The following is a 27,184-nucleotide window of genomic DNA, read 5'->3' as shown; positions in this document are numbered from 1 at the left end:
GAACTCTAAGGTTAAAAGTCACTTTGCCCCTCCACGGAGGTACTGCTCTGAAATCCATTCTAAAGAACTGCAGTGGGGCCAACTTGCAACTGCCTATTGGAATGTCAGTAAGAACATAATGATTCTGTCCCAAACCCCAGATGATCATAGAACCACCTCCCTAAACAAAAGATAACATAAACATAGTGCAGACTTCTAGTGATAAAAGCAAGTCAGACTGTGACTCTTCAATTGCTTCTGTCAATTATTATCTATTGCTCAAGCAAGACAAATTGGGAGACAATATGAAAGAACAGTCCTGTGCCCTTTCGCTTCTGCTTAATCTATAATCCATTAGTAGTGGGTTGAGGCAATTGTTTTATGAAGCACTTTGAGAGAAGAGAGCATATTGCAAACAGGAACTCTCTCTGGGAATGTGGACTCTTTTTTCTCTCAAAAAAAATCCAGTAAGTGTTCAAAACACCGTAGAGACCACCTCAGTTTTTTCACTGGAAGTTTTTTACACATGTACACATGCACAATTTGTAATGACTCAATCACTTGGAAGTGGTTGTAATATGAGCACAATACAGCCTTTTCTTTATCAGCTCTGCAAAATGCATTATAAGCAAAAGCACAACCTTTTAAAGACCTAAAAAGCCCAACACCAGAACTGGAGGATCTGATGGGAATTGCTTGAAGCAGAAGGACATTATTAACATTTCTGCTGTTGTCAATGTATCAACATGTTTACATAGTAAAAAACCCAAACCCCTCAGCCCTTCTCAGTACATGTCATTTGTTTCAGTTTGCCAGCAGCATGTCACATGTGCCTGACCTTGTTGATATTCCCATGAGTAACCAACACAGGGTAGGTGGAAGTCCAAGACCAGATAAACCTCATCAACCTTTGTGTCCGGATGTTTTTTCAGGCTTTCCAACTCTCTTGATTGTTGATCAAGTCATTAAACTACTGGATTTGTATGACTCAAAGGCCCTCTCTAACCATCAACAGTCACACCTTCCACTTTTCAGTCAAATGAGTGGATATGCATTTAGAAGCCTTCTAGACCCAAGGACACAGGCTGTGTCCTCTTCTTTCTCAGATATTTGGGATTTTTCTTTTCTCTAGATTTTTGGTGACTCAAGGATTCTTCAGCCTGATGAGGATAGGACTCAGATACAGAACAGTCTGCTGCAAGCAAAACTAGTTCCCCCTTCAGATGCAGCAGGTTCCTCTGCATCCTAAAATCTAGTTGTCAGTTCAGCCAAATTATTGTCTCTGAAGATTCCTAACTTCACACTGCAGATGAAGCCTACATGTTCTCAACTGAGCTATCTACTCCAGCTCTCCCAGTGGAGTGTCCCTTCATGATAAATCCTTTCATCTGGGGTGCACAGCATACATTCCCAGCAAGTCAGGACCAAAACCTGGGTATGGTTATTCTCCATCAGCAGAGGAAGTGCAGCATTGATGACAGTAGGTTTCCATCCATTCGATTTCCTATTTCTGTAACAGCTCTGGGGGAAAAACCCAAACCCCAGCCTCTGCTTACCAATTCCCATACTCTTTTCAGCTTTGGACCACTGACTGTATAGGAAGAATAGGTATTTTAAAATTTCTTCAGATCTCTGCAATAGACTCTTATTAGTCTTTCCATGGTGAACAAGAACATTTTGGACTAAGATGCTTTACGTCAAAGCAGAATCTCTCTGGTAAACTCTGTCTTAATTAGGAGGAGTAAGTGAAAAAGGCCACATCTCCTTTTCTGTGGTTACATTTTTTTCTTCTTTTTTTATTTTGTAAATTTTGAAATTTGGATATAGTAAGAAAACACAGATAAGGTAAGAAGTGAAGAGCCTCACTGAGCAGCGTCTGTCTTCTCTCAGCAGTTCATGGAGCCGGGCCATAAAATAAGGAGAGGGAAAGTACTTCTGTGTACTGTGGTGCATGGATGCATCTCAAATAGCAGATGCTCAGCTCCAGGATCTTTGTGTTATCAGCTGTGCTCCTAGGATTTTGCCAAGGAAAAGACGCAGATACTGTGTGTCTTTTTATGAAGCTGAAGGGGGGAGCATCTGAGTTAGCAAGCACGAGGGCCTCCAACCCACACAGCTGAAAAGGGAGCTGGCCGAAATTCTCTTGGAAATTGGAGATACCTCTACTCCTCTCTGGTCTTCACTAATGCCTTGTAACAGCAGTGATAAATGGAAGAGCAGATAAGTGGAAGCACTTCTGGCTCACGTAAAATATTTAGAGAGAGATTGCTTATTAACCACTGCTGCATTTGGAAGCCTATGCTCCCTCTTCCCTTCCCGGCAGTGACTGAGTCCCACACGTCTGCACCAGCTGCTCCTTACGGTTTTGGACGTGTCCCTTTCCTATCTCACCCCCCCCACGCCCTCCCTGCCCTGCCGGCAAAGCGACGGGGCAAGGAGACACCGAAGGAGCACCGAGATGTCACCTGCCGTGGGGCGGCCGATGCCGGCAGCACTGTCGCGGAGGAGCCAGACTCAGGACTGTGTCCGCTGCGGGGCAGGCTGCGAGCCAGCCCGCCCCCGGCCCCTCCAAGCCGGCCCCAAGCCCCGGTGGCCGCGGCGGGGGCGGTCCCGGGGCGGCGCTGCAGCGCGGAGCGGGCGGCGGGCAGCGGCGGCGGGCGCCAGCTCCTCCTTCTCGCTTTCCTCTTCCTCCTCCCTCGGCGCTGGGGTGGGCTCGCCCGCGGCAGCCGGGGTGTGGTGTCCGGCCGTGCCGTCCCCCGTGTGCGATGGACTGGCAGGTGCTGACCAGGGAGCTCTCCCTCTACCTGGAGAGCCAGGTCCGCGTGGGGTTCTTCGGCTCCGGCGTGGGCTTGTCCCTGGTACTGGGTTTCGGTGTCGCCTACGCCTGCTACTACCTCAACAGCATCGCCAAGGTGAGCGGGAGGGCGGCGGGGCGGGCGGGCTCCGCAGGTGTCCCGCCGATGGGGACAGTCCCGAAGGTCACCGCGACCCACCGCCCGTAGGCGAGGGGATCGCACCTGAAATGGCTGGGGGGGCAGGGCTCTACGGCCGCCTTGTCCTCAGATACCTCGTCCGTCCCCTGGAGGTGTCGCCCCGGGGTCCCGGCCGTCCGAAACCCCGCTCGAAGCCCACACGGGCCCGGCAGCGCAGCCTCCCCGGCCGCCGGGGCTGCGTCTTCCGCAGGGGCCGCCGGTGACCCCCGGAGGCCGCCGGCCTGCGGTGAGGGAGGGCTCCCCTGGTCCTGCTCGCTCTGGGACGGGAAGGGGCTCCGGTCTCGGCAGTCCCCAAAATGCATTTGTACCAGTTGGAGAGCTTGGCCGGGTGCCATGCTTTGGAAAGGGAGGTTAGGAGACTGCTCTCCACAGCACAAACCCGACCTACTTGGTTCACTAGCAGTGCAAGCGATAAAGTAGTTTTGCTGCCCTTGCGTCCCCGTCCGTACCATCCTAAGTACCTCTGGGGGCACCATGGCAGCGTTTTGGAGGCTGGAGCACTCTTGGGCATCTCATCAGCAGTAGTTTTACCGATGAATTAGGCAATCGCAAATTACTTGGATTCAGTGAGCCTGACGAGATCTGAAGTGGCCCCCTGGTGAGAGCGCCTCGTTGAATGCGTAATCAATTGAAAATACGCATATCAAAAGGGTTTTGACCGTCGAGGACCGGAGTGTTGCCACAGTCCTTCAGAGAACCGCTGGGAACAGAGCCTTCCTCTTCATAGAGAAGAGAGTACTTGATTTTGGTCAGAGGAGAAAAACGAAGGGAGGATGTGCCATTACAGCTGTTTATGTGGAATGGTTTTCCTCAAAGCATGTGTTATTGCCCTCTTAATGCTTGTATGTTGAGAAGTCATTGTGACAGAGAGGTATAAGAAATATAGTTGGTATAAGCTGAGATAAGTCCCTGGAATACAGGGACTTTTCCATGTTAATTGGTAAACAAATGGAATCTGTAAGCAAACTGTCTGCATGCAGAACATTATTAGAGAGGAGGAACCAATGCACTTGTGTACCGTAGAATGAGATGGGAGGAGAAGAGTCCTACCAGGTTAAAAAAGGTACTGTGGTCAAAGTGCATGCATGAATTAAATGTCATTTTTGTGTGGACCAAGTAAACAGACTTGGTAAAACCTTCTTGTTTACTAAGAAACAATGTGATTTTAATTTGTCAGTGAAGATACAATGCTGGTAAAATTAGAGATAGATAGATCAGTATGTTATTAGAAATGGGTAAGGAATCCGTTATGCTAATGGGTTTCACTTTTAGCTTGGGCATTTTGGCATTTTGTTTGGTTTTCATTTACTTATCTCTGTACCATTAAAGGTAAGAGCAATGCAAATGATTATATGAAATAAATTTGTTCATTGAGAGAGGATTTAAATTAACTTTATTGCTTTATTTCTTTGATTTTTTATTTGTTTTAGAAGAATGCCCATGTCTGACTGTAGTCTCTTTTCTTAGAAACCCCAGCTGGTGGCAAGCAATGACCGTTTCTGCCGCTTTCTTGAGGAACATTGCCCTGTTGTGACAGAAACTTACTATCCCACGATTTGGTGCTGGGAAGGTCGGGTACAGACACTCCTGCGCCCCTTTATCACATCTAGACCCCAAGTACAGTACAGGAAGTAAGTGCCTTTATTCTTGAAAGTGATTGATTTGATATCCAGCTGTTCTCTTACTCTGTGTCACACCCACTGTCATTGCTCAAGTTTGTGCCTGCTTTTTTTTTTGGCTTTATGCCCACCTTTACAACTTTGTCATAGACTTGGAACTACCTTTATCATGGATTCAGTATGAAGTAGGTTTGAAAGGTCAGTGTTCTCAAATGGCCCTATTTTAGCTCAGAGTTTTGTAGCACTGAAATATGGGTGATGATATAGGAACTGATGTGGTTATATGTTCACAGGATTACACAGAGAATGAGGTCTTAAAAGACCTCTGGAGGTCACCTACTCCAACTGCCCTACTCAAGCAGGGTCACACAGAGCCAGTTGCCCCAGATCATGTCAAAATAGCTTTTGGATTTCTATAAAGGATAGTGACCGCACAATACCCCATGGCAAATCGTGACAATGCTTGGTGGCACACTCTCACATTGAAAATTTGTTTCCTGATATCAAGGGAGCCTCCCATGCTTCAGGCTGGGCCCATTGCCTCTTGTTCTGTCAATGGGCAACACTGAAAGGAGCCTGGCTCCATCCTCTTTGTACCCTCCTTTCAGGTATGTAAACACATTGCTAAGTTCCCCCTGAGCCTTTTCTTCATGTTGAGCAGTCCCGGTTGTCCCAGCTTTTCCTCATAGGAGATAGGCTCCAGTTTGTTCATCCTCTTTGTGGTCCTTTGCTAAATTATCTCCAGTATGTTCATGTCTGCCTTGGAGTGAGGAGCCCAGAGCTGGACTCAGAGGCCAGATGTGGCTTCACCAGTGCTCCACAGTGGGGCAAGATCATATCCCTCAATCTGCTGGTTATAGTTCTCCCAAGCCTCCAGACTTTTGGCCATCTTTGCTGCAAAGGCACATTACTGGCTCATGTTCAACATGGTGTCCACCAGGAGCACCCTCAGGTCCTTTTCTGCCAAGCTGTTTTCCAGATGGGCAACCTCTCCTGGTACATTGGGTTGTTCCTTCCCAGGCCCAGGACTTTGCACTTCCTCACTTCACTGAACTTTGTGAAGTTCCTGTCAACACATTTCTGCAGCCTGTAGAGGCTCCTCTGAATGGCAGCACAGTTACTTGGCTTATCAAATATTCTGGTGTTCAAATGCCAAAATTTTGCACAGATCATGAAGTCACTGTATCTGTCCATTAAACCAACACGTTGTACCTTAACCATAACAAGGCCACATTCAGCCTTGTTTTGAATATACAGAACTTCTGGGATTTTCAGAGTAACTTTTACCTGTGGAGTTTTTGTTGTGTTTTTTCATGCCTAAGAGGCATGCCTAAAGAGTCAACATTTCCCTCATTCTAAGAGGGAAAAAATCCCTTATATTTATTTTTTGTCCTCAGCTGATCTCTTTCGCACAGAAATGAGACTTAGTCTGGCAAATGAGGCATTTGGCACAAGACCTAAGGAGAAGGACTTTTATGCGCCGGAACCTGGATGCAACACAAGTTGTTTCAGCTCTGCTTGCACGGTAGAATAGATTTAGCATTTAGCAGCTTCCCTTAGTTTTAGTAACTAGGAAACATTTCAGTGGTATGGCCATGTCCACTTCTTCTAGTCCTTCTTGTACACTTCTATTTCAAGGGTTTTGAGAAAAGAAACATAGTTCCATGGAGCAGTGCTTATTTTTCACCATTTTAGATTGTGTTGGCAGTACTCACTAGAAGTGCATCTATTTCCCATTACTGAAAAAGGGCAGAGCTGAGCTAATGAGTCCAACAAGGCTGGTCACCTTTAAAATCTGCAGTAGTCACTACCAAGAATTTCAAAAGAAAAATCAAATGCCAGGTAGGCTTATATTTCAGCAGTTTCCACACCAACTCCCTCAAACCATTCCAATATGAATATATTAACTTTATCTACATCTTTCGCTATCTCTTCTCTATTTGGATAACTACTTTTCTAAGTTATGAAAGTAAAGTAGCACTTTAACTGTTCAAATTTCCAGGAAGTGGGAAGATTTGTATGTTTCTAAAAAAAAGATTGAAACTTTTTTGACATTGTTTAATGCATGCATATCTTCCTGAGATATTTGTTGCATTATTAAGATATATGCTATAGGAGTGCATTCTAGCACAGTTTGTAGCGATACAGGGTGAAAGATGCAGTAGTGTGTGTCTGTGTTCTGCATGTTTAAAACAATCCATTATACATTCTACTTCTTTGGATGAAGAGGGGAAAAAAAATGTGCTAAATGCTTATCACATTACCCAGTGTGCTATCAAAAGATTCTTAGATGATTCAAAGGAAACCTGCAGTACACAAAAATGCCTGTATAAAACTCAAGGCAGTGCCAAAAATCACATCAGCTACAAGCTTCCAGTATATCAGCAATTTATGAAAAGCCATGACTTCATTTACTGTCTTCATTTACTGAACGGGAATTACCCTGCAAATTGACTGTTCTAACTCTTGTCAGCTGTAGGTGTAACTCTTTCTGAACGCAGACATACCTAGTCAGGTGGCACTTTGAGTATTAAAACATAATGAAAAATGCAGAATTGATACCTCTTAATTTGCAAACTGCGAGCACTCTTGAGAGCATGTATGTATTTTTCAATTTAATCAGTGTTGTCTTAAAATGTACCTTTCAGTGAGCTCATTAAAACAGCAGATGGAGGACAGATTTCGTTGGATTGGTTTGATAATAATGACAGCCCATACTATCGGGATGCCAGCACAAGACCCACTGTCCTGTTATTGCCTGGCCTGACAGGAACAAGCAAGGAATCCTACATTCTTCATATGATCCATCAAAGCGAATCACTGGGATATAGGTACTGTTGTTTCTCATTGCTATTCATTTTGCTGCCTCTGGTAGGATCCAATATCAGTATGTATATGTATCAGATGCTTTCCTAAGGCAAATGAGATCTGAATACAGTAGTTTATGTAAGAAAGTATTATTAGTAATAATAATCATAGTGGAATTATATAACAGGCAGTACATTTGGAAGGGCTGTTTTAATATCTACAGATGTGCCCCAGAGATTGCAGTGAACGCCAGCTAAGTCTGCACAGGGCTTTGCTGCTGCTTCTTAAGTTATTATATTACGTTAAGTGGTAAGCTTTACACTTTCTAGAGAAAGGGTTTTTATTCGGCTCCAAGAAGACTTGTGTGGACGGGTTGCTGGCAGTAGGCCTTGGAGGAGGTCAGCTTCTGAATGCCAAATTGCTTGATACAGCAGCCTCAAATTCCTGGGTGCAGAAAGGAGAGCTAGCCTACTGTTACTGATGGTGTTTGAGGGGGTCTGTCACCTCTTCATTGTCACTGGGTAATTTAGTTTCATTCTTAAGGCTTCTGGTCAGATTTGGGTAAAATAAGTGGATTAGTCGATGAGTAGACTCCTTTATGTAACCATATTGCTGCTGCTGTGCATTAAAATAAGTTGTCATTGTTCCAGGATCTGTATTTGGAATAGTAGATTTTGTCTTTGCAGATTGGCTTCTGGTGCTGACTCCAGTAAGTTCTTCGAATATGTATATATTAGCGTTTATCTACATGTTTGGCTGTCTCTATTTGGAAAACTACTAAGTTAGGAAACTATTTAATTGTTCAAAGTACTTTTTAAATCACCTTAAAACTTAGCAGTAAAAAATGTCAGTGAAAAGTCTTGAAATCAACAACTTGTTACTATTAATTTTTAAACTGGAAGTTTTATCAGCATTTCATCCCCTAAGGGAAGAAGGTAGAATATTAAAAAGTGGAGCTTTAGGTCAGATTTCAAGAGGATGCTATAATTTTGTTTTTAAGTTGTAACATTTGATAAAAACATAAAAATAAATATTATTTCATGCATTTAATCCATCTAACTATATTATTGAATAAAATTATTTCAGTGAGATGTTAGAAGAGCAATAGAAAAGTAATATTATGGAGAAAGTATGGATTCTTAAATCATGGTAATACTGCTAGAACATTCAGAGACTCCCACCAACAGAGAGAGACCAGAAACTTCTGCTGTACCAGATAAAAAAAAACATTCTCAAGAACCTGTAACTTAGATCCAGCTGTCATTATCATTTTGACTTTGCTCATTTCTTCCAATTTAATAGAATTATGTAGCTTTGGGTCTCTGACATTCTTTTTTCAGAGCACAGCTTTAGGCTGGGCCCTGCACTGTCAGAGCTCATTGCAGAGTGCAGGCAGGACATGTCTGTACCCCTTTCAGCTAAGCCTTGGGGTTCTCACCCTGTAATCTGACCTCGACAAATCACAGAGCTCTGATAGTCCCACTGACCTCAGTAAACTCCATTTTGGTATAAAGCTTGTTCCACACAGTTCAGCCTCTAGGATCTGTAAATCTGTAAATATTTATATGCTAAACTTATTCATAGAAGTGGCTTATTTTCCTTAATGCATTTTCTTTTTTTCTTTTTTTTTTTTTTTTTTTGTGTGCTTAAGTTATCTCTTTTGGTGAAATTAACAATGTGCACAATTGCATTTACTGTCTCAATTTTTAGATGCGTGGTTTTTAACAATCGGGGAATTGCTGGCGAGGAGCTTTTGGTAAGGATGACTTCTAAGATAAACATCTCTCACTTATAAGTGGTAATTATGAAATAATTTGTGACTATTTGTACAATCCTAGTAGGATTTGCCAATCCTAGTTGGATTTAAATGAGAGAAACTCAGAGCATGGGTTGAAAATGCAGAGAAGATAATTCAGCCATCTGGTAGATCAGTCATGTGCCAATATTAATTTTTTATCTTGAAACCCTAGAGGGTCAGCTGGTCAGCACACAATTTTTTCTGAACATTCCATTTTAAGAAATTATTCAATTAATAATATCTGTAACACTAAAATGAACAATCCTTACATTTTCTTTCCAAAAATAGTGCAGTATCTAAAATGTGTGCATCTCTGCTCAATAATTGCAATTTTCTCCCACTGATTTAACTTACATACCCAAATATAATCCACTTTAATTTCTTTCCCAGTTTAAACTATATTTTTGATATGTTTAAAAAGGTGTGCCATTAAAATTGATCCATACTACATGTATAGTAAATTAATTAACCAGCTTTACATGGATATATGTATCTTGAAAGTTAAATGCTTTCTTGTATTTTTCTCAGCAATCATGACACAAATCCAGCTACAGAGGACATTTTTTTTGGGACAGACATATCATGTTTGTTTAGAAATAACTGGCCATTCCTCAGATGAAAAAATCTTGAAGCTAAACGTTTTCTACAGCTAGGGACAAGGCATGATGAAATATTGCTGAATAAGCTTTGTTTTTTTATATGCGTCCTGTTGACAATTCTGCAGCTGGAATGAACGTGCATAATACTTGGTATTGTTTAGCATTTTTTAATCCCCTGGTTTCAAATTTTAAAAAGCTCCGAATATTTTTCCCTAATCATATAAAGCATTTCAATGCAAATATTGCCATGTTAAGAGTAGTTTTCTGCATACTTTTGGAGATGGATCTACAAAGCAGTTTTGTCACACACAAAGTCCTTATTGATGAATTTCTGAATAATTTAGAGAAAAGATCCCTTGTCTGGATATATTGTGTGTACTTTACTGTAATCAGATTTACATCTTTAAGCTTTGTAAGTTCTTGTGGTGCAGCAAACCAGCTAAAATTATCACATTTTCTGCAAAGAGGTTTCAGCACTTTAGTATAAAATCCCTACTTAATGAGTCTGAAGCATAGTTAAGCACCACAGTAGAAATTAGTTATGTAAGCAGTTCTTTTCTAGTCACTTTATAGAGTCAAATTTGCAACAAATAATAGTTACTTAAAGAATACTGTACTCATTGATTATTAAAAGCTATTGTGAATTACTGCTCTGGAATAATCAAATATCATGTTGACCACAGCCACTGTGAGCTAAGATGGTGTTTTAAAATATCTTCATACAAAGTGTAAATAGCTGAACATTAAACTGTCTGGAATTACCTGAATTTAAAATGGATGATATATCTTTGGATGATATATCTTTAGGTTTATAAATTTTAATCAAATACACTTTCACTTAGAATGTATTAGATACTAGTTACCAAAAATAATTTATTTCTTCTTGTAAGGTTGACAATTTAATTAAAATAAAACACATTCACACTGCTTATAATTAATAGGATGTTAAACAGTGAAGAGTGATTAATGTGGATGAGAAATGGAAATGCAACATAAATGGAAATTAAAAATGTCTTCAGTTTTAATTATCTAGATTTAGCTTTTCTTTCCATTTCCTCATCTTTGACGTCAACATATCAATATTCTTGTTAAATGTGTTCTAAGTAATTAGTTTAGTGTTGTTAAAATCACCCACAAATAGCCAGGCATTTTAACTGAAGGCAATTTAAAAAAACACCCTTGAATTAATTGTTCCTTCAGGCACCAGAAAAGTTCCATTCACTCTTAGTGATGTATTTTTATATTTAGTTTTAATGTCTCACTGAATTTTGGCAGTTCAGTCAGTACCTGTTCTTAAGTCCAGGTCACTAACATGTTCCTAGCTCTAAAGTTAAAACCTTTATTTCTCTGTAGATGAGGTCTGGACAACACCATTGGAAAAAAACCCATGTCACTGATTCTTATGGTGCCTAAATGGACTTCTCTCCCTCATATAGCCCCAGACAGTCCCTCAGGCTGGACTGCTCCTGGTATCTCTGCAGGGGAGGCTCAAAAGTTGTGCTTCTCCTTCAATAGCAGGGAAGTGGTTAACCAAAGCATACCCAAGGGGTTACCCAACCTGATGCCAGCAGAATTCATTCCAAGTCTTGATTCAGGATTTGAAGAGACACTAATGATGGATAAAGAATGGATAATATATGTTTCATTGCTTTCGTTAATAGAATACTTTGCTAAATTAAGTAAACCACACTTGGGAATTTATTTATCTGTTTATTTGGTTGTGTTGTACGTAAAATCTAAATATGGGTTAGTTTTCAAATGCTGGCTGACAGAACTTGAAATCTAATGCTTTCTTTTGCATTTGAATGTGGGTGAATATAGTAAAATTGTTGTTATAACTTCCTTTTCTGTAAACTACAGCCTTTATAATGTTTCCATTTCCTTCGGGTATTTTAAAAATATCAGTGTCTATCTAGTTCTGATCTAGTTCTGTCTAGTTTAGCACATTGTTCTCTCTTCAGATTTTGTCTAATGACCTGGAGGTTGCAGATACTGAAGATACCTGTCACTGCTTTTACTTTGTAATGATAACAAGTATAACTCCTTCCTTCACCTTCTTGTGAAACATTCTGGATTTCTATTTGCCATTTAGTGAAGCTTCACAATAAATGCTAAATTTATCTTCTTATATAATGAACCACTGTTCAGTTTGCTTTGTCCTTAAAGGATAATACAAAAGCTTACTATGGCATTTTTTTCCCTCTTGACTCCTTACAGACGCCAAGGACTTACTGTGCAGCTAACACAGAGGACTTAGAGACTGTTATTCATCATGTGCACAGCTTGCACCCCTCAGCTCCATTTATGGCAGCAGGTGTTTCTATGGGAGGGTAAGGTTGTGTAACACAAGCTTCAGATTAACTGTGATCATAAGACTGGTGTAGCCTGATTGTAAATTATCACTCTGGAATACTTGCATTGCTTATTGACCTGCAAGCAAGGTGGGTTTCTCTCTAACAGTTAATATGCAGAAGACTTTTAGAAACTTTGTATCATTGAGGCTTTTGCCTCTGTGTCAGGGAAGGTTGAAATTGGATAACATTTAAAAACTGGGTGGAGGGGGGTGGAGAAAGACAGGAAACAATGACAGCCAAACAGGTAGGCAATACTGTCTTCGGAAACTAGGGAGGCTGTCTTCAGAACAGAGGGATATAAAATAGGATCTTGAGCTAATACACCATGTTTCATAGCAACCTCTGGCAATAAGATTTCTCTTCGCTCTGTGTTCTGCAGTGTGTGGGTAGGTTGGGCTGGAAGAGGTGTGGATATCTGCTCTGTCTGGCTGAGAAGCAAGAAGTAGTATTGTTGTTCAAACTGATATGGATTGGTAGAGCATGTGGTATTAAGACTTGCTGTGTCCTGGCTAGTCTCCAGAAAGCACAGTGAGAACAGACAATGATAGCACAGTTTCTTAGGGAAAAAAAAAAAACACTGCTAGAAGCTAGCAGAAATATTCCAGCAGCCTCTTTAACAAAAATCCTGGCAGAGGAGAATTTTCCTTAGGAATGCTGCAGACACAGTGGTAACTTCCTGAGACTTCCCTTTTCTCTGATAAATTTTGTGGGGGATGGGCAGATACAGCCCATATATATTGATATTAATATATATTACTGTGTATTGATATTAATCTATCAATGACTTGGAGGAGCTTTGAGATAAATACATATTTGTTCAAGACTGGTATTTTTTGCTTTTTCACGAATCTTTAGTCACTAGGTTCCCTGTTCTGTTGAACGGTGGTTCCAGGAGAGAAAAAGGCTGGTCAGCCTAACTTCAGTTCTTTGGGGATAACCTCTGGGAGCCATTTCCAGGCATATGGGGAATAATGGTGACTGTTTTCATCAAGGACAAAACATGGCCAGGTGATCTGATTACATTCTATGAAGAGATGACTGGCTTCACTGATGAGAGGAAGAGAATGTTGTTTGTTCTGAGGATGTTGTTTGCTCTGAGTCGTCTTTTGTACCAAAAGACTTACAGAAACTATTCTTGCTGCAGAAACCTTTCTCTTGTTGTCCTCCACATCCCTTGCTTGTTCCAGCTCCAGCTGAACTTCGGTTTTTCTAAGTGCATCCCTGCATGCTTGGGCAGTGACTGTTTTCCCAGGTAGACAACCTGTCTTTCACGTTAAGGATACTTCCTCCTTGAAATTGGTCAGAAGGGTTTTTTTCATCCATGTGGTCTTCTGCTACTCTTGCTCAACTTCCTGCATATCAGAACGTATCACACTTCTGCTTTATGTTTGGTTATCCTTAAAGTCCCCTTCGCTCATCAGGGCCATCTAATGTAAGATCTTGCCAACCAGATCCCTGGGTAAATGAAAGCCAACTCTCTCCAGAATTATAATTCTGCTGCTTACCTTACCCACTTACTTCTCATCTTAAAAATCCACCATCAAATAATCTCAGTGGCCAAGACTGTTCTGCATCTTCTCTACCTGACCAGTTCTTCCTTACATATGAATAGCAGATCCATAGAATATTTTTCCTATTTAGGTCCTTGATTGTATATCAAAATATTGTCCTCAACACTCTCCAGAAATCTGGTCTGCTTGTGCCTTGCTGTGGCAGTTGATGCTGGGATGGCTGCAATTCCCTGGGCCTGGCAATTATGAAGAGCTGAAAGTGTGGTAGAAGCTGGCAGTTCTATGACTGGTACAAAAGGCCACATCAGCCCTTAGTGTCATTTCTGTCCTTGGCTTATCCAAAATACTGGCAAAGTCTGTTACAATGGCACAGGGAATCTGTGTTATATACCTGGTTTACATGTAACCAGCACCACTGGGCAATTTTAGGCAAGGTGTTCCACCTCCCCCCTCCAATATGTTTTTAAAATCCTGAACCAAAACCAGAAAGCATATGCTTAATTGTATAGAACACTGGAATAGTCTATAATCATCTACATGAGAACTGTTTCCTTGCTTCAAAATTAATTGGAGCATTGCACATTTAAAATTAAGCAGGAGCAAAGATCTCAACAGGGATGTACTGAAAAAATCATCCACTTGTCTTAAGCTTACAGGAATTTTTTATCATCTATTGCTTTTCAGAATTTTCTGAATAGTCAGGTAATCTATATAAGGTAGATTTGCCCCAGTTAAGAATTAAAATAGATGCTCACTTCACAGACATACATAAATGTAAATGAAAGACCACCTGTTCTACTATCTTCTGTAGGTATTATTGTGGAAAAGGACTTCATTTTGTAACATAAAGATTCCTATGCCTTCTCTCTACCACATATTCTCTGTGAATTCTGTTAGAGAAGTGCTGCTTCTGCTACTGCAACTTTTTTTTTTGTTGGTTTATTAGGCTGCCATCCTATGATGTGGAAGGTAGTGCAGAGGGATAAAGTCTCTGTGGTGGAAGGCTGGTTCATAATGTCTTTGCTAAAGGTTGCTGCCTCCTGAAGTACAGTAGAGCCAAGGTACAGTGTGGCAATCTAGGGAGCTAGCTTAATGTTACTAATCAACTGCAGTTGTTTGTGTTGAAGATTTGGAGTTAAAATGCTTGTTGTGAATTTTATGGTCTCAGGCAGTAAAGAAAGACTTTCTGCCAGTATTTTTGTTTTATTCTCTTCGTGCTGTTTTATTTTTCTACATTTGAAGGCTGGATACTTGTGAACTTCCCCCATTTTCAACTCTACATTAGCAGTAGAAACTGTAAGCTGCAACTGATCAGAAAGACAAGACCTGAGCCATTTATTTGGGTCATAACTTTGTTTCTCTAGTTTTTTTCATTATCCAAGACTTCACACATTTTGTGTTAAAGAAGAGCTGTGTTCTTTCTCATGTGTGAGGTGAGGTAATGGCACTACCTTAACCTCAGAAGACTTCTTCATAGTGAGGCAGGTGTGCCGGGGCAGCTTGCATTTGCCAGGCACGCTGATCAGATTTATCACATCTGGAAGATCAGGAGCTTGTAAGATGGTAAAACTTACTAACACTTGGGAATACTTGTTCCATGAGTAAGAATCATTTGACTTTTCCCTCCCTTTAGTGATTTAAATAAGACTAATAAATTTCTGTTTCTAAATGCACTCTACTCACACCCTACACAGTGCACCCTGTTCCCCTCTGGTAGTGGAGAAAGTAAACTTCATGAGTCATATGTTGATTAGGTGACTACCTTCTAGGTGTACTAGGCACAACTGCAGGACTCAGACAAGAAACTACTGAAAAACAGACAAAAACGTGTCTGTTACATTTACTCTATATTGAAGCAAATGGTTTGATAGTATGTATATTTCTGTTTTTCATTTGTAGTATGCTTCTTTTAAATTACCTGGGAAAAACTGGCAGAGACACTCCTTTAATGGCAGCTGCAATTTTCTCTGCGGGTTGGAATGTTTTTGAATCTATAGAATCTCTGGAGAAGCCACTAAACTGGCTTCTTTTCAACTATTACTTGACCACTTGTCTACAATCCTCTATCAGCAGGTGAGTTGCCTTCTGAACTATTTAGCAAGGTGGAAGGATTTTAACATGAGATGGACAGCAGGTATAAAAATATTGGCAAAAGTAATGCTGTAAGAACTATAGTTGTTATTTGTGCATTATTTGGTAAGTTTTGAAATAAAAAGGATTTTTTCAAGAATGTTTGTCATCAATGTGACTAAATTTATGTGAGACTCAAGGGACTCACAACAAACCTAATTTTCTTCTGTATCTATAGATGAAGTAAATGGATTTTAAAAATTTTTAGACTTGCACATACTCACTTTGAGTAGATTTGCATTATAATATTTTTTTTAAGTTGGTGTTGGCTGCAAAAGCACAGAAAGACCTAGTTCATCATTGGCTTTATAAAACTAGGGTGTATTTTGTAATCCCAAATATTAAGTTCTCTTCTCTTTCATGGCTTATGTAGATTTTTACTATGTTGCTGGATGTACCTACATATGGATGAACAATTATTCTGCTCTTGGATTCCAGATTATTCATATGAGAGAAAATTAAAAACGAGCGTGTTAGACAGTTACTTCTATAAATGTATCTGTAAAGCAGAGAACTTCTACATTTGTTTATATAACAAAAATACAAGCCCTGCAATTTTTATATTCTTCTTTTTAGGCATCGACAAATGTTGGAGAAATTATTTGATATGGATCTTGTGATGAAGGTATGTGAAAATGTTACTTCTGCTTGAGCTGAATGCTGTTTTCCAAATGCTGACATAGTTCCCTATTTGAATTCTGCACTTCAGGCTAGAACTATTAGAGAATTTGATAAGCAGTTCACTTCAGTCATGTTTGGCTACCGTTCAATTGATGATTACTATGAAGATGCTAGCCCATGTCGCAAGCTGAAGTCAGTAGGAATTCCAGTGTTATGTCTGAACTCTGTGGATGATGTTTTCTCACCAGGTCATGGTAAGTTTAGGTTTTTAAAAATATATTTATCTGTATATGCAGTCATTAAGACAAACCACATAAGTTTGAGAATAAACTCAGACCTATGTGTAGAAGTGTATTTAAATGTTACTTGCAGGTAGGATCAAAACATCCATGGAGGGCTCAGTCTTGCAGTTAAGACAATGTAAAACAGATGATGATGGAGAGACTTGATTAGTACAGCATGCAGAAGTATATGGGGTGGCCTCATTAGTCATTAGTGGTGTTTTTACAGTCAAAAGAAAGAAACAGGCAAAAAAGAAAGAAACATTTAGGGTGTGAGTTTTCTCACTGTAAGGAAGATACCAGATGTAGTGCCCTCTCAGAAGCACCTGTTTCTGTTCACCAAGTATGAAGAGAACCCATAAAAAAGGAACTTGGATTCTGATGTCATTCTCTGGATGTAGACATTCAGAATTCAAACTGTAAACAAGTGGGGGGTTTTTACTGCCATTCTTTCAGTCCCTACAAAGAATGTGTGGGAGTTGCTTTTGTTTGAGATGATATGAAATCCTCATCTGTTGATCTCAGTGTCACCTCCTGTGCCTGTAAATTAAAAGTAAAAAAACCCAACTAAGTTAGATTAGTTACATCTAATCATGTAGGCCAAAATCTAGGGTAAGGAAAAAGATACACACAAGGTGAGCTCCTAGATGGAAGCAGGTTGAAATGAATAAGAACCATCAATATCAGCTAAGTAACAGGCTGAAAACTCCATTTTCCATTTTCTTTCTGTTTCATGCCAAGCATGTGATCATTATGAACATTTTTCTTTTCCTCTGAAAATCAAAACCCTGTCGCTAACTATTCTGAAAATACATGCTTATTCCTGTGGTCTGTGTATTGGTTGTAGATTCTGAGAAGAGAAGGAGAACAAAAGCTAATGTAGAAGAAAACCACTAAAATGAACAACTGTTTGAGGCAACAGTCTTAGCAATGAGCACCTGACACCTTTAAAAATGTAGTTTATACAGCTGATTTATTTCAGGGAAGTTTTCTTCTGCCATTACAAGTGAAGTGAGATTGTTGCAGAATGAGTCATGAAACCAAAATGAGCAGGCAAACAGATCAGAACAACAAGCAGAAATGGAAGGACTGGAAGACTCTTTGTGTGTACTGTTTATCTGTGTGCAGATGTACAACACATGCAAAAACATGCACACATGTTACTATTTATAGTTTGAAGACCAGTTAGAGACAAATGTTAGAGACATGAAAAGGGCACTAGAAAAAGTCTGATTTCTTCTTCTCTAGAACAAAAAGCATCCATGCTTTGCATGAACAATGTAAAGAGGTTACAGACACCTAATATGAAGGGGGAAAATAGTGACTCTAGGTTAGCCAAACTACCTATCCCTTACATTGGCCAAAACAGAGGCTTAAAAAAATAATAAGGTCTGGGTAAACATGGCAATATTATGGTAGAATACTGTATGCACCTTTAAAAATTTGCAGTTCAAAGGCTTTCTGAAACAGTTAGTCCCTTTGTATTTATTTTCTCTGTGAGATTTTTTTCCTTGAAATCAGACAGTTGCTTGTTTTCTTATAAGCTTATAATGGCCTTAAAATGAGGAGGAATGGGCTGTGACCCTAAAATCGATGTCCAAATATAAAATCTGGCTGGTGATTTTGGAGATCATTTTTATAGGTCTTAGGATCCTGGAGATGACTTTTCCCATAGTACTGCGGGGAGTTCATCTGCTGTGCCTTGTTTCTTTCACAGAGTATTTGAGAGGGAACAATGGCTTCACCACTTTGTTTAGCATTAGCTTAGTTTGTAGTTTCTGTCTAAAGTTAAGTAATAACTGTGGCAGGGTCTATCTAGTTAGCATAGTGACAGCAGCAGTAAACCGATCAGCGTGCCTCAGTTCCTGAAAAAAAATTGTTAACCTTTCCCAGCCCATTATGACTGGGACTGGGACATTTGTTACCTAGATGAAAATTAGTGCAGATACTCCATCCCTTTTTTATCTCCAGCTTTCAAGAGCCAGCTATTGATCTGACCCTATGACACTCAATCTGAACATCAGAAAACGCTTTTTTTACTGTGAGAGTGGTCAAATGCTGGCATAGTTTGTGTGGTCTCCATCTTTTGAGATACTCACAACCTTACTGGACACAGCCCTAGAACACCTGCTGTTGGTAACCCTGCTTGAGCAGGGGGTTACGCTAGATGATCTCAAGAGGTCTCTTACAGCTTCAGCTGTCCTGTGATGTGTAGTTTGAGTACTCAAAGATTGAGTCCCCTTAAAGTACAGCTGTAGTAGATCTCTCAGTCCTTGAAGCTCTTTTGTAAAACTAACACAAGTCTTGGTGAACAGTAGGATGGTTGTTTGTGTAAAATTAGGTATCTAAACTATTGTGAGGATGCTTTAGAAGTCTTGAAGTGTATAGGGGGGTGAGGTAGAACACCAGTACTTCTGAAACAAGAAGTCATATGAGTCTATTGTAATGACTGTCCATCTTCTCTTAAAACTCTGACAGTAACCAGCCTTTCTCCATGAAGATATTTGGGTGGTTAGGCATTTGTTTATTCCTTGTTCACAGAATTAATGCTGTTAGCTGTAAACCCTTGTACTTGTGGAGACAAGTTTGCTTCAGAAAGGGCCACCAGGACAATGCTGATTTCCTGCTAATAGCAGTACTGTTATTTCTGTCTATACTTGGCTCTTTTCGTTTGTGCTGTGTATCCTCGGTGGGAATCATTATGCTGGCACAAGACACAGAGCACCTTGATTAGCAGCCTGGGATTTATGTCTGCTGCCATTAGTTACTGGAGTTCGCTCATCTTGACATCTTGACATCTTCTGTGAGCTGTTTTATGTTAGCAAACATAAACGACTGGTGTTACTCTTGGAGGTGACTTTATTCTGGCAACTGGCTTTTTTTTTTCTAACTTAAAAACTTATATTTGTGGACACACAGAAGCCTGTGGCAACCAAAGGCAGTTTCCACTCACAACTGGATCATGGATTCAAAGCCACAAAATTCATACTCATCCAAACCCCAGCCTTTTGTTGACTTTGGGGACTGGTTATTTCATGCCTCATTTCTCCCAGTAATACCTACCAGCTTTTAAGCTACCTTCTAGTTCTGTTGTAGATAGCTGTAGTTTCCAAGAGCTGGGAAACCGGCCTAGAAAACTCACCAGGGAGAAAGCTGTGCCAGAATTCCTTTGTATTTAAATAGTTTCCATAAAGCCAGGCACATCTATCTTCCAGTAACAGAGCTCAAGTGATACAACCCCAAGTCTGCTTTGTTACTACATAATGTGGACCTAAAGAGACACTTCCCTTAAAAAGTGCAGAGGCTGCCTCAGTTGCTTGTTACTACCTGATCATTTCTTATCATGGGCTTTTTGGTACACTTTGTACTTCCCAGCAGTTATTTTTAAATATATTGTGAAAATGTGCCATTGGACCTCAATTCAGTATTAGGAAGAAGCAATCAATTTTCAGTCCTTCCTTAATGTTGCTGCTTCAAGTTCACAGAGCTTGGCAGCTGATGTATCTGTAGTTTAATTCTGGAATGCAATTCTCATATTGCATAATACTGACTAATGAAAACAAATGCTTTCTTCATTGCGTGACACTTCTCTCACCATAACTAATTTAAACAAACCACTGCTTCAGGAAATATGTAATAAAGCCAAGTCAAGCCCTGGTATTTTGTAAATGTGAAAAATAAATCAAGAAGATGGTGTAATAGCATTCATTATCACTGTCACATTTAACTTTTCATCTGAAATGGCATTTTCTCTGAAGAAACTTTAAGCAGTGTATTAGGCATCTGACTTGAATTTCACTATACTAATGCTTAGCAAATGCTAAGCTAATACTAATTGCTGCTGATGAGCATTGTACCCAAGCTGGAAGCCTGCCCTTGCAGCTAGGTACCATGCCAGCTCCCTCCTGATCCACTGTGACAAATAAGTGCTTGTCTGAAGCTCAGTTATATATATTTTATTGAACTCTCTGAAGCTTTTGTGTCCCCCTGAATTTGAACTTGAATTGTTTTAGGTGTTAGTGTACATCCTGTTACGTAAAAGAGCACAGTTGAATGCAGTTGTCAGAAGAGACCAAATGACCAAGAGATGGCCAGACATAATAATTCGGTTAAAAGTTTAAGGAACAGAGAGAAATCAAGCAAAATGGAATGTCTGACAGTAGTGACTTATGTGTTTTTTCTTTTGTTCTTTAAGAAAATAATAACTTCTTTTTGGCAAAGAATGTACAACAAATTGGTTTTGAATGAAGTAATTCTGCATATAAGTATTCACATTGTGGCTTTGTGATCACAAATCAGCTCTGTGCTTGCTGGATCAAACAGCAGTACAGATTTTGGCCAAAAGCAACTTAAGTACAAGGTTATGTGTGGACAAAAATGAACAGTGGTATCTTTTGGCATACAATTCTATCTCCTAGAACACATACATCCAGTGCTCCATTCATCTGCCTTTTACACTGCAAAATTTACTCTGTTGCTTTGTGGTTTTATTAACTGGATGGCTAACAGTCCCTAGGAACAGCCTTGAGAAAAGTACCACACCACTGCCAAGCGTCATTTGCATTTTGGCACTGAGCAGCAACACAATATACTCAATTCTCTTCTGAGAACCTCCAAAGCAAGAAACTCTGCTGGGGCGGAGTTACATGGGCAAATAGAGAGAATTTCAGGATGGGGAGGATGACATTTGTAAAGACCTGCATGTGGCTTGTACCTTACCAGGCATGGAAAATAATCAGCATCCTAGTGCAGGACTGGTAGGCTTCCAAGAAAGAGCCACTGTAGCTGTGTGGAGGCAGGCAGCACATGGCACCCACTACAGTAATGCCAACCAGTTTGGGAATGAATGACCACCAGCAAACTGATTTGGGAGCTATGATTACATTGGCAACCTCTGAATGACAGGCATGCAGAGGTCATGGTGAGATTGGTGGCCTGTAAGGGCTTCTCCAGCTGGGTTGCTGCAGTAGAGGAAATATTTATTGTGATCTCCCTTTTAATCCGCCAGCAAAACAGTTTCTTATCAGGAAGGGACATTCTACCTACACATTGCCACTAGCCTGCCATACTGAATGACTGTCATGTTTTTGCCCATTTTAGTGAGTGAAGAGGTACGTTCAGGCCAGTTAGCAGCTGATCCTCTATCTGTTAGAACTGATGGGGTTCTCATGCCTATCTCTGATACTTGGAGGTCAAATCTGTCTTTCCTCACATATTCATTCTCATACCCTTGCACAGAAGCCTATTTATTAGTCCCCTCAGTGACCAGGCAGACAGCTGCAGAATGGGTGAGGAAAGTGTGATTCATTGCCTGAAGCAGGCATGGGGTTTGTGTCTGATCCCCAATTCTCTCTTGGGATTCTGTTTAACATGGACCACAGGCTACTGGAGTGAAGAAGAGCAGATGGCTTGGTACAGATAAGTGGGCAAATTTCTGTGCAGTCAGCAGAAGGTGACATAAATTGCAGCCACTGTCTTTGTACATGGCAACATGTTCCTCCACAGAATCCAAGAGAGGCAGATCAGAGATTGCTGAGCAGATTAACTCAGGCAAAACTCCAGACAAGCGCGTGCTGAGTGAAAATTATGCATGTGTTGGCTTGCAAGAAATAACACATTGTTTTCTGCATCTCATGTTCTCAACATGTGCTATTCCCCAGTCTAGGCTTTTACATCACTGACTTTTTAGTCTGGCCACTGTACTGCTTTAAAAGGGCCAGATCCTGCATTCTGTATTTTCAGTTTTCCAACTGAACAAAGGAAAAGCCAAGGATTTCTTGTTGAAACAGTAAGAAGCACAGTTTCTTCCTCCTAGTAAGGAATCAAAATCACTTAGTAAATGCTGGAATCTACAAACTGCTTAGATGCCTGCAATTTTGAAAGGAGGGAAAGAATGGATAGTACTGAATAGCAAAGGACCTCACATATTTGCCAAGAGAGCCCTCATTGCTCTCTGGAGCCCAGTCTGTGCTCCCCCAGGGCATGGTCAGCTACCTTATGTTATGGGCAGGGAGCTTGCAACACACCCTCACAACAGACACTAACCCAGCTCTGCAGGCAGTTGGTTTTGCATCCGTGCTGAGGCCCTGGAGTGGAACAGAGCGTGTCGTTCCAGGCACTGCTGGTAGGGACCTCTGAGGCACAGACTGCTCCCCTGGCTCCACAGGTCCAGTGCTTCTGCTCTGATCTATTTTAAGTTGAACAGCTGTTCACCACAGTCATTGCACTCAAGTTCTCCTGTGACTTACTCTGGCTGGGGGTCCTTTTTTGGCTAAGCAAAGGGTTACTCTGTGCTCTTACTCCGGTTGCTGAAAATTAAGGCAAACTGGCATCTCAAGCACACAGCTATGAGTTTGCCAGCATCCATATGAAAGTAAGGAGCACATCTATGAAGAAGGCAGTAATATGCAGAGATAGAGACTATTCAAGAATAATGACCTTTGAGATAGCAAATGTATAAAGGGGTAAAGGAACAGACTCCTAGAAACAGGAATGAGTGGAAGGTGTCTCTGAAGGAAGGGCAGTTAGAAAGGGATGTGAACAACTGAACACGCCCAAAATTGAATCTTTATTCAAATAGCAAAAAAGCAAAAACACTTTAAAGTAAATGAAGAAGTAATATAAGTCTCATGAATGACTTGCTGCTTAGTGTTGTAGTGACAAGGCATTTTTAGTTGAGCAGTATATGACTTAAAATCATTATTTTCTCATCATAACCTTTTTAGACAACACAGTGAAACTGCTAGTACTCCTTTCTTTGGACAAAGCATTTTTGTTTTGCTGTTGCTTTTTCTGTCAATCCTGAATAATCAAAAATCTGCATGATTTTTATTTTTTTCTGTTTCATAAAGTTTCTTACTTGAAAACTGGAAATTTGAAATGCATTTTTTACTGAAATGTGCTAAGATTTCTGCTCATTCAGATGTCTACTTAGCATACCTAAAACTCCAGAGGAATTTGCTTAAATAAGTTAATTTTTATAGATCAGTGGTATTTGCAGTCTTCATATAAAGCTCCACTGCTGTGTCAACCAGTTCAAATGACACCAGGGTGATCCTATCACACCAAGTATCCTTTGTGAAGTGATATGCTTCCTCTGGTGTCAGTCTGTGCTAAGTGACCTCTATTTTCCTCCAGAAAGGGAACTGCCCAGGTAGTGAAATTGATTAAGCCACGCATCTATGCAGAGTCAAAATAGGAGCACTGAAGCCTCCCTCCTACATATTTCCAGATCAGTGCATATCTCAGGTGTCAGTCACTGATGACTTTAGGGCAATTGTAGGCCGTTGCCATCTCACTGAAGGCTCCATCTGACTGTGGCTTCCACTATTCAGATGTTGGCATTAATATGGGGAACTAGATTAGGGTGCTAATCAGATGAGGAAAACTAACCCAGCAAAAGAAAAATCCTTGTACTATCCAGTCTAATAATCTGCATTCTAAAATAATTTCTAGCAGTCACTATTCAGTAGAGAGCCAATAATCTGGGTGGCATGGATCAGCTTTCTGTGTCCCCCCCCCCAGAAGGTTGTTTGCCCTTTCTTCTTTCTCTGTTTACCTTGTGTCTTAGATTATGGGTTCCTCAGGGCAAGAACCAACCAACCATGCTCTAAACATGCAGGTGTAAACATATGGCAGATCAGATATAATGTAATCTTTTATATTAGCTGATAGGATATCTTACAGACTAAATCTTACCCTGACATTAAACGTTCTGTGCTTGGAGTCTCATACAATTGCAATTGAGGTCCCAGTTGCACAGCTTTTCTAAAGCTGAATATTGAAATTAAGAGGGCTGATTGTCCTTTTACTTACACTATTTATAGCAAATCTTAAGTATGCATTAACATGGGTGCTCTTCCATCAGTGTGAGAGAAAGACACATGAAGCTGGAATTTTTACAGCAGCCAGGGGAAAAAAAAAATCACACAGGTAAAGTGAATGAAAAATTAAGTGAAAAATGGCTTTTTAATACAGCTGTGTTTCTAAACCCTGACATTTAAGTGAATATTAAGTAAGTGTATATTAATGTTGTGCCTATTTATTCATACATAATATGAGAAATGTTTTAGAGAAATTTTTCAATGGCTGGCATTTCATAGAAGTTAAAGGACTTCAACTGTTTTTCCCCCCCTTTTAGCTATACCAGTAGAAGCTGCCAAACAAAATGCAAACGTTGCTTTGGTTCTGACTTCATGCGGAGGCCATATCGGTTTTCTAGAAGGAATATGGCCAAGGAAGTGCACTTACATGGACAGAGTCTTCAAGCAGTTTGTGCAAGCTGTGTTTGAGCATGGAAATAAAATCTTAAGCATGTAGCTTTGGACCACTGTAATAGCACAGTGGCACATTCTGACAAGGGCGGTAAAGCTTAGTGCACAAATTTTAACTCCTGTAAGCCAGCAAATGGATAAAGTCTATTACTACATGCAAAAATATTTTTGCCTAAGATTTTGTAGCAAGAAACTAAATATTATGTTGTCACTTTTATATTTATTTTTAATATGCCTTACTAAGAATGACCTTAAATTAAACAGTGTTCTGCATACATCAAATTGCACTTAACCAAAACTATCAAGTAAAGAGATTATAATTCCTCAGGATTTTAATTTAAACCAGTATCTATTTAGGAGACTTTATTTAGATGGCTTTTACTATTAGAATGGCAATACTTAAAAGAGCTTATATTATCCTGTCACATATAGTACCCTTGACCCATTCCTTAGAGCACTAACGGTAAAAAAGTTAAAATATTAAAACAAAAGGAGGGATCAAGTAAAAGTACTTATTCTTCAAATAAGTCGAAATTTCAGCATGTTATTCCACAGCATTAGACTGATACCTGCTTTTGCTGTTCTGCCCTGAGAGTATTCAGATTTAGGACTGTTTATTGTTTTTTAAACTATGTCAATGCCATACTTGTCTTACGTGATTATTTTTTAAAGAGCTAATTTATAGTGTTTACATATAACCAAAAGATTCCTTTAAAACAGTACTGTAATAACTTATGTAATTACAAGACATTTTGCATTTCAGAATTTATGTAAAGCTGGGTGTTGTCACATAAGTAAGTAACACATACTTCATATAACTGGTGAACTTGGTGATTGAACCTGCTATGTTTATATTACCTTGCAAGAACATTTCAGTTTTAAAGAATAAATATTAGAGCATCAACAAATTATTATATAATCTGCTTTAGATTAAAAAAGAAAAAGAAATTCAAACCTTTTGTCTCATATAATTTCTGACAAGAATGGAACAAACTGTTTAAAGAAAGTGGGATGGAGGTCATAGTCGTGCCTCTGGTTTGCTTATTTGGTCATTGGTCACCATTTTGGCAGCAGGTTGCCAAATCACTGGAGCCACTGCAAACCAACTTCTGCCCTAGCAGCTTACAAGTTGTGAGGGTAGCCGAGGTATTGCTGTTCTCCTGAGCCCTGACAGAGTGACAGCCAGCATGGAGAAAGGACAGTTGGACAGAATGTATTTTGAAACTGCTGAGAAGCCCTAATTAAGGGCATACTGAAATTTAGAACAGGCCCTTAAGCAGCATCTGTGGATCCCCCATCTTTTGCTGATTGCTGATTTGGGCCCAGCCACGTACAAGAAGTCAGGAAAGATGCCTCTGCATTTTTATTTTTATCTTTTGAGCGGGGTCAGTACAAGAAGAAAATGCAGCTAAAAAAAGCAAGTCAGGTCTTTTGTCTCAAGCAGTACGTGAACACTCCTCTTGCAAGGCATGTTTCCTAGTAACAGCAAAGGAAGAACAAAAATACTTTTTGTCTTTAGAAAAAGAAATTAGGACATGCTATACAAGGGCTGTTTTGCAAGGTAGACTGTTGAATTAGGAAAATTAAAAAGTGCTTTCAAGTTTTGACTTTTCAAACAGGCACTTCCCCAAATAATGAACAATTATTTTTTCTCTAATTAAAAAAATGAGGAAAGTGACTTGCAAAAGCAAAATGAAATTTTTTGCATGCTACTACAATACAGAAAAATAGCATATTAGTAGGGTGCCTTATTTATTCTTGTATTCATTTCCAGGTTGTATGTTCATGCAAAAAAAAAGAGCAATAAACAGTGTATTTAGTATTATATTTGTAAAATTGTTTAGGTACAGTACTGTCCAAAATTCAGCATATAGTATTAATAAATATAAAACCACTTATATTAAATCACACCTTACAGTTTAAATAAAAGTATTATGATTAATGCCAGAATTTCTGTCTCTCTGCACTGTCTTAATTTAGGATCTGATCCCTATACAGATCTCCATGAGACATTTATCTTTAAAGCTACATCAAGCAAAAATCTGTAAAGCTTGTTTTCCCCCCACCCCGATGTACAGTGTCCTTATACCCCATTAGGGAAAAAGCACAGTGTGCGAAATTTTAATATCAGTACATTCAAGCTTTCCCAGTCAGATTTTCTGGAAGAAAAAATGCAGACACCTCAGATCTTACAGGGTACATACAAGCTAGAAGCAAG

General features: G+C 39.9%; 1 protein-coding gene across 1 annotated transcript; it reads left to right on the top strand.

Annotated features, from left to right (window-relative positions):
- Window positions 1–2,610: 2,610 nt before the first annotated feature.
- On the top strand, window positions 2,611–26,916 carry ABHD3 (abhydrolase domain containing 3, phospholipase). Its single transcript, XM_009102466.4, has 9 exons — window positions 2,611–2,891; window positions 4,440–4,603; window positions 7,240–7,422; window positions 9,110–9,155; window positions 12,014–12,126; window positions 15,561–15,734; window positions 16,368–16,416; window positions 16,501–16,666; window positions 24,834–26,916. The coding sequence occupies exons 1-9, from the start codon at window positions 2,745–2,747 to the stop codon at window positions 25,010–25,012; spliced, it is 1,221 nt and encodes a 406-aa protein (XP_009100714.1). The 5' UTR covers window positions 2,611–2,744; the 3' UTR covers window positions 25,013–26,916.
- The last annotated feature ends 268 nt before the right edge of the window (window positions 26,917–27,184 follow it).

This window comes from Serinus canaria, chromosome 2, assembly GCF_022539315.1.
Source record: "Serinus canaria isolate serCan28SL12 chromosome 2, serCan2020, whole genome shotgun sequence".
Classification (NCBI taxonomy): Eukaryota; Metazoa; Chordata; class Aves; order Passeriformes; family Fringillidae; genus Serinus; species Serinus canaria.
Note: the sequence above shows the minus strand (reverse complement) of the source record. Positions and strands in the feature narration are given on the sequence as shown.